The 12152-nt window shown below is 49.1% G+C and overlaps 1 protein-coding gene across 1 annotated transcript in view; it reads right to left on the bottom strand.

Moving 5' to 3' along the window:
- LOC111149097 (SEL1L family member 3) overlaps window positions 1-10648 on the bottom strand; it is a 99873-nt gene extending 89225 nt beyond the window's left edge. Inside the window, exon 1 of the mRNA XM_022506013.1 lies at window positions 10484-10648. Coding sequence (XP_022361721.1) covers window positions 10484-10648 — 165 coding nt within the window. The remainder of the gene's footprint in view (window positions 1-10483) is intronic.
- Between the last annotated feature and the right edge of the window lie 1504 nt (window positions 10649-12152).

The following is a 12152-nucleotide window of genomic DNA, read 5'->3' as shown; positions in this document are numbered from 1 at the left end:
GCTAAGACACAAAGCTGGGTATCAGGGAATTGTGTTTACAAAGAGCAGTGACCCCAGGCAGAACATGATCAGGGCTCCTGTCAAACTATAAGCAAGTCCTAAAGGAATCCAGTCCCAGGTGAGGGTAATCCTACCGGCGGGGCAGGGGGGAGGTGTCTAGAATAACCTTTATGGAAGGAATGGTATTCCAGCTGGGCTTGGAGGAGAGAAGAAAAGTTCTTTGGGTAGACAGCTCTGAAGGCCACTGAATCCCCCAGCCCAAGGAATGTGGACTCTCCTTCTACAGACAGTGAAGAATCAATGGAAGTTTCTGGAAAAGGGAACAGTGTTTCTATTTGAAAGCACTGACCATGAATTAGAAACAAAGCTGACAATCAAGAAAAACGAGCAAATGACACAGTTCATCAGTAAGTAAATTCCCACTGATAGTCTGAGAACGGCAAGTTGAAACCACACCGAAGAAATCAGTTTGAACTTACTAGCTTCACAGAGATCAAAAAGTCCAAGATAACAGGCTGTCCCGGCCAGATTGGCTTCTTATGTACTGCTGGTGAGAGTGATCTCTGTGGATGGTGGTCAGGCAGTATCCATCAAAAATATAAATGCACCCACCCTCTGGTCCAATAATTCCTCCTCTAGGATTTTATCCTACCCATATACTCAAATTTGTGCAAAATGATGGATGTGCAGGTTTGCATTGCAGCAAAGTTTGTAACAACAAATGATGCAAAACTAAATGTCCATCAAGACAGAGCTGGTTCAGTAAATGATAGGACATCCACTCCCAGAGTGCTAGGCAGTTATTCAAACGAGGAAGAGCTTCATGGACAGATAATGAAATGATCTCTAAAATTTGAAGTTTTGTTGTAGTTGTTGTTGTTGTTTTTAACAAGGTTCAGAAGTACCATTTGAGTTTCTTTTTAAGAAAAGGAAAAATATCTACACATTTGCTTGAGTATGTTTAGCATTGGTTGCTCACGTGGAGAAGGATGAGGTGATCAGGAGATAGGCTCAGAGACAGACGTGTGCTATATAGCCTTATTTATCTTTTGAATTTTGTACTACACGAATACCGGGGGGGGACAGATTTGGGGTGGGGGGGTGGAGGATGGAAAGAAAAGCAACTGTCCTAAAGATGAAAATAAAAAATGTAGCTTCTCCAAGTGGTGGAGTAAGAAGGGCTGGCCATTGCTTTCGATTAGTCATGGGAAAACTGTGGGAAGAAATATGTAAAGAGGTGGGTACAGTCCAAACTGTCTGCCCCCGCAATGAGAGGCTTAATTGTTTTATGCTCTCATTTATACTTCCAAATTACAGGGGGGGAAAACAAACATAAAAATAATCTTATAATTAGAACTGGTGACTGTTGGAGCGGACTAGCCCTTGGTGATGAGCCAGCCCACCCCATTCTTCCGCCAAGGCAACGATCATTGAGAAGTGATGTTCTCCAACATCACCCAGCTGGTGGCTTCCGAGAGGCAAGCCCAGGAGCCCAGCCCCTGGCTTTCACTCCCTCTCCCACGTTCCCCACCCCACAGCACACAACAGCAAGACAATAAAGAGCGGCCAGGTGGAATTCTGCTTTCTTGTGACTAAAGATACCCCCACCATTTGTCCACAAGCGGTGGTTTTTCATTCAGCCAGATATGCCAAGATGTGGCCCCCTTCTCAACATGAGAATCCAGCCAATGAGCCCACCGCGGAGGCCAGCCGAAGACAGAGAGGCGGGCACTCCTCATTCCAACTGCCCCTCATGCCTCTGTCACTCAATTCCACATTGGCCCAGTTAATGTGGCAACAGAGGGCAGAGTCTAGGACATACTGTAGTAACACTGAATATCACCTGGTGTTCTTTCTCAAAGAATGACTTAACACTTCTTCCTCAATACTCTTATGATACCTTAAAAACTCACCCCAGCCCTCTTCTCCACTTCAGTATTTTTTTTTTAAATCGTGTTTTTATTGCTGACGCTAGAACTCCGGGTTAATACTTCTTTTAAACAGAATTCTGGGGGAAAGGCTACGTGATTTCACTGCAAAGTGCCGTTACTAGTAATGTTCATTACTTTACATCTTAGTGCTAAACATGCATGGTCCACTTTCCCACATTAATAAGTACAGCGTGCTGAAACTAGTTCCAGCTTCACTCGATGACCCAGGACTTTCCAGACATTGGGCTCATCATCGCTGAGATCAGCAGGGACAGATGAGAAAGAAGAAGGTATAGGACACCTGACCGTGTTCTCCCTCCTGGCCCTTCCCTCCAAATTCAGCTTTGAAGGTAAACTCTATATATGCAGATGAAGATTATTTTATTTTTATCTACTTCAAAGCTTCAAGTGCAGGAAAAGTAAATCCAAGGTTCATTGTTCTAGATGCTAATTGATACAGAAGTCACAAGTCCTAGGAAGAGCTGGTAAAGGGGCTGGTCCAAATTGCTGTGAGTGTACAATATAGACTGGATTTCAAAGACAATTTTTTAAAAATGTAAAATATCTCATTAATATTTCTTATCCTAATTACACATTGAAACAATCATATCGAGATTCAGTGAGTTAAATAAAACATATCACTAATATTAATTTCACTGGTTACTTTTTAAATGCAGCTATTAGAAAATCTGGGAGCACACACGTGGCTCATATTTGTGACTTATGTTATATTTCTACTGGATGGTGCTATGCTAGATTTGAAGTGAGCAGACTTTTCCTGTAAAAAAGGGCCATATGGTAAGTATTTTAGGTTTTGCAGGCCACTTGGTGGCCGTGAAAAACTACTTAGCTTTGCTGTGGTATCAAGAAAGCAGCCACAGACAACTAACTCGGAAGCGAAGGAGCACGGCTGTGGTCCAGCTCAACTCTGTTTACAGAAACAGGCAGCTGGCTGTGCCCGTGGGCCATAGCTTGCCGGCTACTGTTCTAGATTACCGAGCTTTTTATTCTAGACTTAAGAGTTTTGGAAAACACAACATGACAAAAAATATGCTTTCCAAAGGAATGGTCTTGTGAGAGAAAAGAGATGAATAACCCAATTAGGCATGACTTCATAGACGTGCCGTGGATGGCGCTTGATTTGTTATTTTGCTAAGGTTCCCGGGCAATGGTGTTGACATCTTGCTATTGTTTCTGTCAGTTGTGAGCTAAGTGGGATGAGAAGTTAGTGCTAGGCTGGGTGCAGAAAAATTTCACGGACTGAGGAAGATGAACTTAAGTAGGGGAGAAGCATGAATACAGGAGAAGAACAATTTCTGGAACGGGCAATGTTTTTGTAATATGACGGGGGGTGTGCTGGCCCCAAAGGGGACTTCAAAATCACTGTATGTGGCTATAGGGGCATGATCTAAATCCCTCAAGGAGGCACGGTGGTCTTCAGTCTTTGGGCTCGTATGCAACGTAGGAAGCCAGCATCCTGTGGCTTGGAGAGGACCCAGTGGGCAGCTGCTGCACCATGAGTTGTGGCCACCTCTGTTATGTACAAAACCAACACCGATTAGCAACACATCACACTCTAAATATTGATTAAGCTGAGGCCGATTTCCTGGCTCAAGTCATGTGTGTAGTTATGAGCTGTTTCCTGCCAGGAAAATAAGGCAATTAACTTGAAGAGTTTCAGCTACAGGCAGTGACACGTGTCCAACCTTCATAGGTATTTTCACATGCCAGGTTGCATTAACGGAAGTGAGAAATTACCCAGTTGTTCCTTTACTTAGAAATTATGAGGTCAGAGTCCACGTCTTATTCATTGTTATGTCTCTGGCTTCTCAGCTAGAACGAGGCACACAGAAGGAGTTTGGTTAAGTGTTTCCTGGTGAAGTAAAATCCTGGGCAAGAGCCTTTCTGTCAGGAGCCTCTGTGGTCCGCCTCAGGTCACTGCTCCCAGGGGCTCTTGATCCAATCCCGACTCCTCCCCATCCTTTCCCAACATTCACCAGTTCTTTTGTGACGGGGACCCTCTCCACTTCTCTTTTTCTATCTAGCCTCATTAAAGTCCTTGGGAAGAACCCTTACCCTTTGGCCTCTCACCAGGCCCCTAGGGGATCACAGCTGATATGGGGACTGTGAGGTCAGGGAAGGTGGTGCTCCGGCACCTACCTTACCCATTTAGGGTGGGCTTCTCTCAGCTATCAAGTCCCTCCAGACCTTTCAGACAAACGCCCTACCTTCTAGAACTTTCCATTTCTCCACACCAAAAATACAAATTAAATGTTTAAAATGTCCTATCCCTCTACCCCATGTTGGACGCCTGTTTGTCTGGCAAGCTCATCAGTGTTAATGTGATAATGAAAAAGGACTTTAGTGGTGTCACATATCTGCATTTCTCTACCAGCCTGGGGGAGATAACGCCTTCAAAGCAAAGCCCAGATGCACTGCAGCTTTAAGCAAGACTTGGGAGGTGAGTGGGCGCATTTTTGTGCCCCTCAAATTAGGCCATTTAGGCAGCCACATACATGTTCCACCTCGGAAGCTACTGATCTGCTCTGCACACAATGGAGCCGGGCTCTGAAAGACGGCTGAGCCCTCAAACATCTGTTTACATCAGAAGTAAGCCTTAATCAAAGTCAAATTTGACAATTTCACACACACTCTCAAAACAGATTTTCTCATGTTTGTCTAGTTGTGTATGTATTGTAAATTTTTATAAAGAAAGAAATGGGTCAGTTGGTGTCATGTTCGTGATAAAAAACCCCAAATTAGAGATCAAAATGCATTCAATCCAAACTGGGAGTCGAGAAACAGATGAATTTGTGTATCTTCTGGATGGGAAAAAAGAATCTATCAATTCTATCTAAGTTTCTTTTAGGATGACTGCATCTGATGCCCTTATACAAAATCAATAAGAAATTCTATTCAAATAACCCTCCCTGTTCCAAAAAGCTGAGAAAGCTTGGCTCTTTTCTCTATATGGACCACTTGTTCTTTAAGGAAGGGACCAAGAGATTGACGTATCTTAAATCATTCACGTCTTGTCATGGGAAATTTATTTACACTAACACGTATATGTGGTGGGTTCATGTAACAATTACGGAGTATCTGTTTTTCTCATTCCTGCCCAATCCACCCCATCGATCACCAAAGGAAACCTTGCCCATGAGTGCTTTATCTCCAAACTGGCTGTATCCAACTTTCCATAAGTCAAAAGGTCATGGTATTGGCTTAAGAGGCCTACTTTTCCAATTTCTGCTGACTAGAAGCAAGCAAAATTCCTGTTTATGTCAACAACGCATGCAATTAAACAGAATGGGCGGTGATGTCGGTATGGACGCCAAAATCAAGATGGGCCTTGGGCAATACTTCCCAGTTGACGAATATGCCTTCGCAAACCTGAGAGCTGGCTGGAGAAATACCATCACGACAACGAGCAAGACTCCTAGTTGAATCGGCTCCTCTCCTCTCTTTAATACTGTTTGATATGCTATTCCTTTTTAATTTAAATCGTGAAGGTAACCAAGGTTTGGTCTGGTTTAATTTCATTGAATAACTATGAGCTGGTCATTGGGACAGATGCGGCAAGCCCCTCTTCTCATTTACTTCTGACTTCATCCTCTCAAAAAGAACTTCATAGAACTTCTCCCTTCAAATCGAATCTTCACAACAGCTCTGGGAGGGACACAGCCGAGAAAATGGAATGGATTCAGAGAGGGGGAGTCACTTGCCCAAGGTCAACCAGCTCCTCAAAAACAGAACCAAAATTCAAGTTCCTGACTCCATAGTCAATGATGGTGTCCCTCTTGCCTTCCAGACATGCCCAAAATGAGGCCCTCGACTCACCAACTGACCTCTACACCTGTCCCACTTTCTGGCCACAGGTGTGGGAAGTGAGACTTTGCTCACTCTCATCTTGAAGGTGGAGGGGGGCAGGAGGATGAGGGCTAAGATCCTACCAGGTCGGTATACCTTGTGCCTGGGGAGGGTAGATATCATCTTACCCACAAATATTCACACCGCACTGAGCCAACTCCCCAGATCAGTTAAGCCCTTCTTTGGATGAGGATGTCAGACAAATAAGAGCAGCCAAAGCAGAATGTCCTCAGCCATCCCTTCCATGCCACACAGCCCTCCTGTCCCTTGGGTCCTTTCTCGGGGGAATAGGATGAGCCAATAAACAGGGTAATTCTCTTGAGGCTATTTATGGTCTACTCAAGTCTATCCATCTTTGTGAACTGCCTGGGTTCTTTATGCCTCGTCTGCCTCTCCTCCACCTGCTTCCTTCAGCCAATTCATGATTCCCACACTTTTGCCAAGAGGAATAGGTCTAGAAAGCAAGAGACAAATACCATGGCTTGGGGGATTTTAGGAGCTCTGGTCGGGGTGAATGTGGCCTCTGTTGTCTGACAAGAAGTCTGAAGCTGAGCTCTGTATTTCAAATATCCATTTTCACTCTTGTACAAACAAGATAATAGAGAGGCTCTATTCCTTGTTTTGATCTTCCTAGGCCCTGTGTTAGACACAGAGTAAGGAGTTCACCAGTACTACCAGAGGGATAACCCATGGTCTGTGGCCACTGATGGGGAATTCTGTCACAACCACTGGAGATCTGCTAACAATCACCACATACATCTGTGGCACTAATGACCCCTTGCGTTTTTGTCCTCTGATTGTCTAACAAATGCAAACGTCCACTCTGAATATTTCCACTCTATGGCTGACATCAATACTAGCCATTATGAGATTTGTTTTTCTCATTAAAGAAAAAATTATACATTCGAGACCAGCGTTCGGAAAGGACAGAAATGCCTTCCACAAGTGCCACCATCCCAGGTGGGGCTGGGGCAGCCCCCGCTGGGCTGGCCAAGTCTGGAGAAAGGTACGAGGCAATGACGTACGGGAATGCCAAAGGGGTCTGCTGGCAAGTCCTGCCCAGACCATACCACTCAGCACCCGGGACCTCAGCGGAAGCAATTCTGCTACCCTTTCCTTTCCGGGCCCTCACCCTTTCTGAGGAGGCTCTCTGCCTCTTGACCTTTGGTGACCTTAGAATTTTCTGGCAGCTGCTGGAACCAAGGATCATCTTTTCAGAAATCTGCTTGGCATCATTCCGTGACTTATCTTTCAGGCCTCGTCACAATTATTCATGCTTTGGCAGTAACCTAGCTACAGTCACAGTACTGTTCTTGAGCTGCCACTGAAGGTGACTCTGTCCCAGCCAATGGGGACGAAAGGTGCCCATTGCCTCAGGACCCTGGCTCTGGGAAGCTCGCTCCCCATGAGGGGAGGGGCTTAAAGGCTTCTGTTCAGAAAACCATTCTCAACTCCAGTCAAGAGAACAAGAACACAGGTGGGGGTGACACAGAGTGGTAATCGACCCCCAAATCACAGCCAATGCACAGAATGCATTCCAAGGCATACTCGCTCTACACCTGGACACACATTCATACAAACGCCAAGTGCCAACCTCCACCAGGTGCCTCCGGATGAGAGACCCTATCTTTTATCACTCCATGGCAAATATTTTCTGATTTCACCTATTTTTTTTCTCATTAACATCCTGCTTCTAGTGTGTGGCCTGTGCTTCCTGCTTTGTGTATTTTAGGCTACTTTAGACATGACCTCACATCCTGGCCAATTGCACAGTGGCTGCTAATTGTAAGAGGTTTGGTAATGGCCCACGCATCTATGTATGAAAGCAGCAACATACAGAAAGCAGTACGTTAACATGCCTAAGAACTGGGTTTTTGGAAGTAGACAGACTTGGGTTTCTATCTTAGACTACCTGTGTGGCCTAGGACAACTTACTTAACCTCTCGGGGTCTTAGTTACCTCATCCGAATAAGGATCATAACAGCTCCCACTTTACAAGGTTGTCGTTAAAGTTAATACTGGAGAATGGAGGGGTGTCTGCGTGACTCAGTTGGTTAAGCGTCCGATTCTGGATTTCAGCTCAGGTCATGATCTCAGGGTCCTAGGATCAAGTCCTGCGTCAAGCCCCGCATTGGGCTCCATGTTCAGTGGGGAGTCTGCTTGAGGAGTCTCTCTCTCTCCCTCTGCCTCTCACCCTGCTCGCACATGCTCTCTCTCAAATAAATAAATCTTTAAAAAAATACTGGATAATGGATATAAACAACTTAGTACAATACAAACTAATATTATTAGTTATGTTTCCAAATTATGGGATAGCTTTCTCCCCCTAATGTCTACATGTGCCTGAGATCCTGCTTCGTTATTCTGTTCCACATCTACCCTCCACCTGCACATCTCACCTCCCCTGACCAATCACTTTCTCTAGGCAGTATTCCTCCATGAGGAGAATGGACACGATTATGCCTTTTTTCCCCTGTCATTTTCTGTATCTCGTGCTTCAGGCAGATGTTCCCCACCTCGCACAGTGAATTTCTCCAAGGTCAGGAAGCCTCACCTTTCACCAGAGGCTCAGATAGCACATACCTCTAGAGCAGAATCCTACGGAAATGGCCAGACCTTTAAAACAAAAGGTGAAGCCCATCTTCCAAATCACACTTTTGCTTTCCCAGGCTTGACAAAAGCTTCTCATTCAGTTGCAAAATGGTTTGCTTGTTTGCCAGTCTTTCCTGTGCACTCGCCTATCTGAAGCCCATCTGAAGGAAACACACAGCAGGAAGCAACTGACACTGCCTCTTCACAGTGGTTCTGAAATCCAGTCCTTCCCCATCAGCCAAGACACTCAGCTGTGCTCTGGTTAGTTCCCACATTACAGTATTTCCTCTAATTCCTCTCCTCAGAGGCCTGACCTCACCACCTCACTATCTCACTGTACTCTCTGCACAGCACCTCTGTCCCCTCTCTGTGACCCGGTCCCTTAAATCCCCCTGGGTCCCAACAGATCTTTTCTATTTGCTCCCTCATCTGCCTCTGTTCCCACAGACCACTAGGCCTTTGGGCTTTGCTCCTGTTACTCTGATTTCTCAGAACTGTCAAGAAGTGGTCTCTCCTTGCCAGGTCTTCAGATTTCTGTGTGGAACTTTTCAGACAACCTGGACATTAATGTTTCACACACTATTCTACTACATCATTTCTGCCTCTGTGGGTAACCAGCGCCTTGTGGATGGGGATCATCTGTTTAAACTGAAACCCTGTCATTTGTTTTGGCAGTTATATTTATAAGTCTGTGAGCTCTAACCCAGTGGCATAAATATTAAATAATACTACTTAACCCACGCATGTTAACTGACAACTTCTGAAGACAGCAAGTAAATCCAACCACCAAATTTTTGGTGCTGGTTAACTTTAAAACGGGAGGAGAAGCATGGATTACTCAACAGGTAGACGCTAAAGCCGAATTACAATTTGCATTTCTACACCCTCTTGCTTCAAGAAATGCAACAGCCAAGAAGTAAAGAGTGTTAAAAGAAACTTGGGCTGGGTGGCAATTTCTCTGGAATCAGATCCTGATGGCTGACAATGTCTCCTAAGCAGTTTTTATCCTCTACAAAGGAAGACTCCAAATAACGGCGAGACCATATAAATGAGAACAATTCTGGACAATGACACTGCTCAATTTTAAGCATTCTGTGAATTTCCTATTACATCAGTTTCATGATTCAGCATTTTCGATTTCATTTATTTACAGTAATATATGGCGAGATAACCCAAGGTTTCTGCAGGATCCTGGAACATAAGGTAGGCTGGACAGGAAGGGTGTCGCCTCCTGTAAATTTACTATTGTTTAGGAGCTTTCAAAGCAGAAGAAAGCAAGCCATCAAAGGAATTGGGGACTATTCCCCCACCTCGCTCTGAGGGTCTAAATTACTCTGGTATTCTAAACGAGCTGGTTTTGTAAAATAGGTTACTGCCATTTAGTTGATGACTGAAACCCAAGCCAAGAAGAGCGCAAATGGTAAACTGACGTGCCTAAGCCAAGCGTATTCTCTTAAATGACAATGTTCAAGTCGCAGCTAAAGTCACCACTCAGACGGTAAGCGTGTTACAAAGAACTCGATTTCTTTCCGGCATCCGCAACTTGGCTGGAGTGACCACGGAGGAGTTGAAGAGCGCTGGAAACGCGAGGGTTCGTCGCCAGCGCGTTGGCAGAAAACGGTCCGGGCCGTGAGAACCCGGCGGAAACTAAACCGAGGTTCGAGGCGGGAGGCGAAGTTGGGCACGGGAAGGCAGGGAGCTGCGAGACTGTGAGGGAAGCCCAGGACGGGGAGGGAGGGGGCTGGAGAGCCGCGCGCGGCGGGTGGGGAGGAAACGCGGCTGGCGAGGCTCCAGGTGGAGCGGGGTACAGGAGGGGGGTCTCGAGGGGAACCTCGCCCGGCTCTGGAGCGCGTCTCGGGAGGGAGAGGAACGGAGACAAGCGAGAGCGCCGCGCCGCAAGTCCGATCCACGCACCCCTCTCCGCGCCCCGGGTCCCCATCCCAGGTGCCGGCGCGCCGGGGGCGCAGCGGCCAGGAAGCGAGCAAACTAGCAGCGCCGTACAGCCCCGCGACGCGGAGGTCCCCGGCCGCCCCCGCCCGCGTCCCCCGGGGCCCCGCGCGGAGGGGAGGACCCGGATAGGGTCCGGCGCTCACCAGGTAGCAGAACAGGAGCAGCGCGCTGGCAGGGCGGCCGCCGAGGCCCGGGGGAACGCTGCCGCTCGGGGGGGCCATGGCTGCGGCCCGGGGACCGACCGCGGGCGGCGGGGGTTGTTGCTGCTGCTGCCGCGGCCACCCGAGCCCCGCGCCGCGCCGCTGCATGGCGAGGCCGCCCGGATCCGGGCCAGAGCAGGTCACCTGGTGCAGGGACCGGCCCCCGCCCGAGGCGCCACCTTCCCGCCCGCCCCCGGCCGGGCCGGCCGCCGCGCGCGGGGCCACCTGCCGCCGCCGCCGGACCCGCCCGCCGCCGCCGCCGCCGCCGCCGCCACTGCCGCTCCCGCCGTCGCCGCCCCCGCAGCCCCAGCCGAGCGCCGGCTCCTCCCCGCCTCCAAGTGCCGTCCCCTCCCTCCCCTCTGCCTCCCTGCCCAGCCCGCCTTCCCGCAGCTGCCCCCGACCCCGGCTGCCACCTCCCGGGCCGGCCGGCGCCCCGGCAGGTGGGGACTGACCCCGGTCCCGCCCCCCTGGCCGCCGCCCCCCGCCGGGTTCTCTCGGTTCCCCGCCCGCCCCCGCCCCCCTTTTCCCTTTCTTCGCTTTCCTCCCCCGCCCCCCTTCGGCGCTTCCTGTCCGCTAGCCCTCTCTCCCCTCCCTCCGTTCCCCCTTTTCCCTTTCCCCAGTCTCCTGCTCGCACCTTTCTTTTCCTCACCCCCTCTTCCTTCCACTTTCTGCTTTTTCTCCCTGTCCTTTCTCTCCCTCTTCTCCTTCCCTTTCCCGTTCTAGTCCCCCCTCCCGCCTTCTCCGGCTTCCACCCACTCCTCCTGGGGGTCCCGCAGCCCAGTTCCCGCCCGTGCAATGGGTTTTGTTTCGTTGCTCTTTGGCGAGGGCGCCATTCCCGCTGGGCGCTGGGCGAGTGTGCCCCCTGCAGTTGCGCCACGCGGCGGCCCAGCTTCTAGTCCTTTAAGGCTGGATTTTGACCCCTGTCAACCTCCACCTGTCCACCTGCAGGGGTGGGGCCGCCTCCCTCCGGCACATTTTTAACCCAGGTTTCGCCCCGCCCTGCCGGCTGGTACGCGGCACGTTCTGGATGTTTCCCGAGGGTTTTGTGCGGTGCCGCCGCCACCGCCACCGCCACCGCTCTTTGTTTTAATTGTCCAGAGTATCGGCGCCCAAAGCGGGTTTGCATTGGATTTGCAGCGCTGTGCCCCAGCTTCCACTTTGGACCGAAAAGAAAATAAATTAATTAGGTCAATGCAAGTTGACTGAAGCCCTAAATGAAAGGGTAAGGCTCGTGAAGTGCACAAACAATTTTAAAAAATAAACCCGGCACGCACTGGGTCTTGGGGACCCAGGTTGGGACTGGCGGTTGGCGGTATGTGTTCTGCCACCAGTCCGAGGGGCGCGGCTGGACCGCAATACCTCCAGCTTGCGGCCTCCCCGGTGCTCTGGGAAGCGTGGGCCTGCGTCAGGAGGTTCAGAGAACTGCTTGGGCCCGGAGCTGCTGCTCAAAACAGTTAACAGTTAACCCACCTTCGAAAGGTCTCAAAATCTTCCCTTAGGCACTGGTGGATTTGTGCATATTGCAGCTAAGAACAGTTGGGAGTCTGGAAGGATATGGCCCTTGCCCTGTGCAGATGCCACAGCAGTAGGTCAAGTCCAGCCAGGCGACAGG

Source organism: Enhydra lutris, unplaced genomic scaffold (genome assembly GCF_002288905.1).
Source record: "Enhydra lutris kenyoni isolate GAN:26980312 unplaced genomic scaffold, ASM228890v2 scaffoldscaffold21, whole genome shotgun sequence".
NCBI lineage: Eukaryota > Metazoa > Chordata > Mammalia > Carnivora > Mustelidae > Enhydra > Enhydra lutris.
This window is presented reverse-complemented; position numbering and strand designations above follow the sequence as displayed.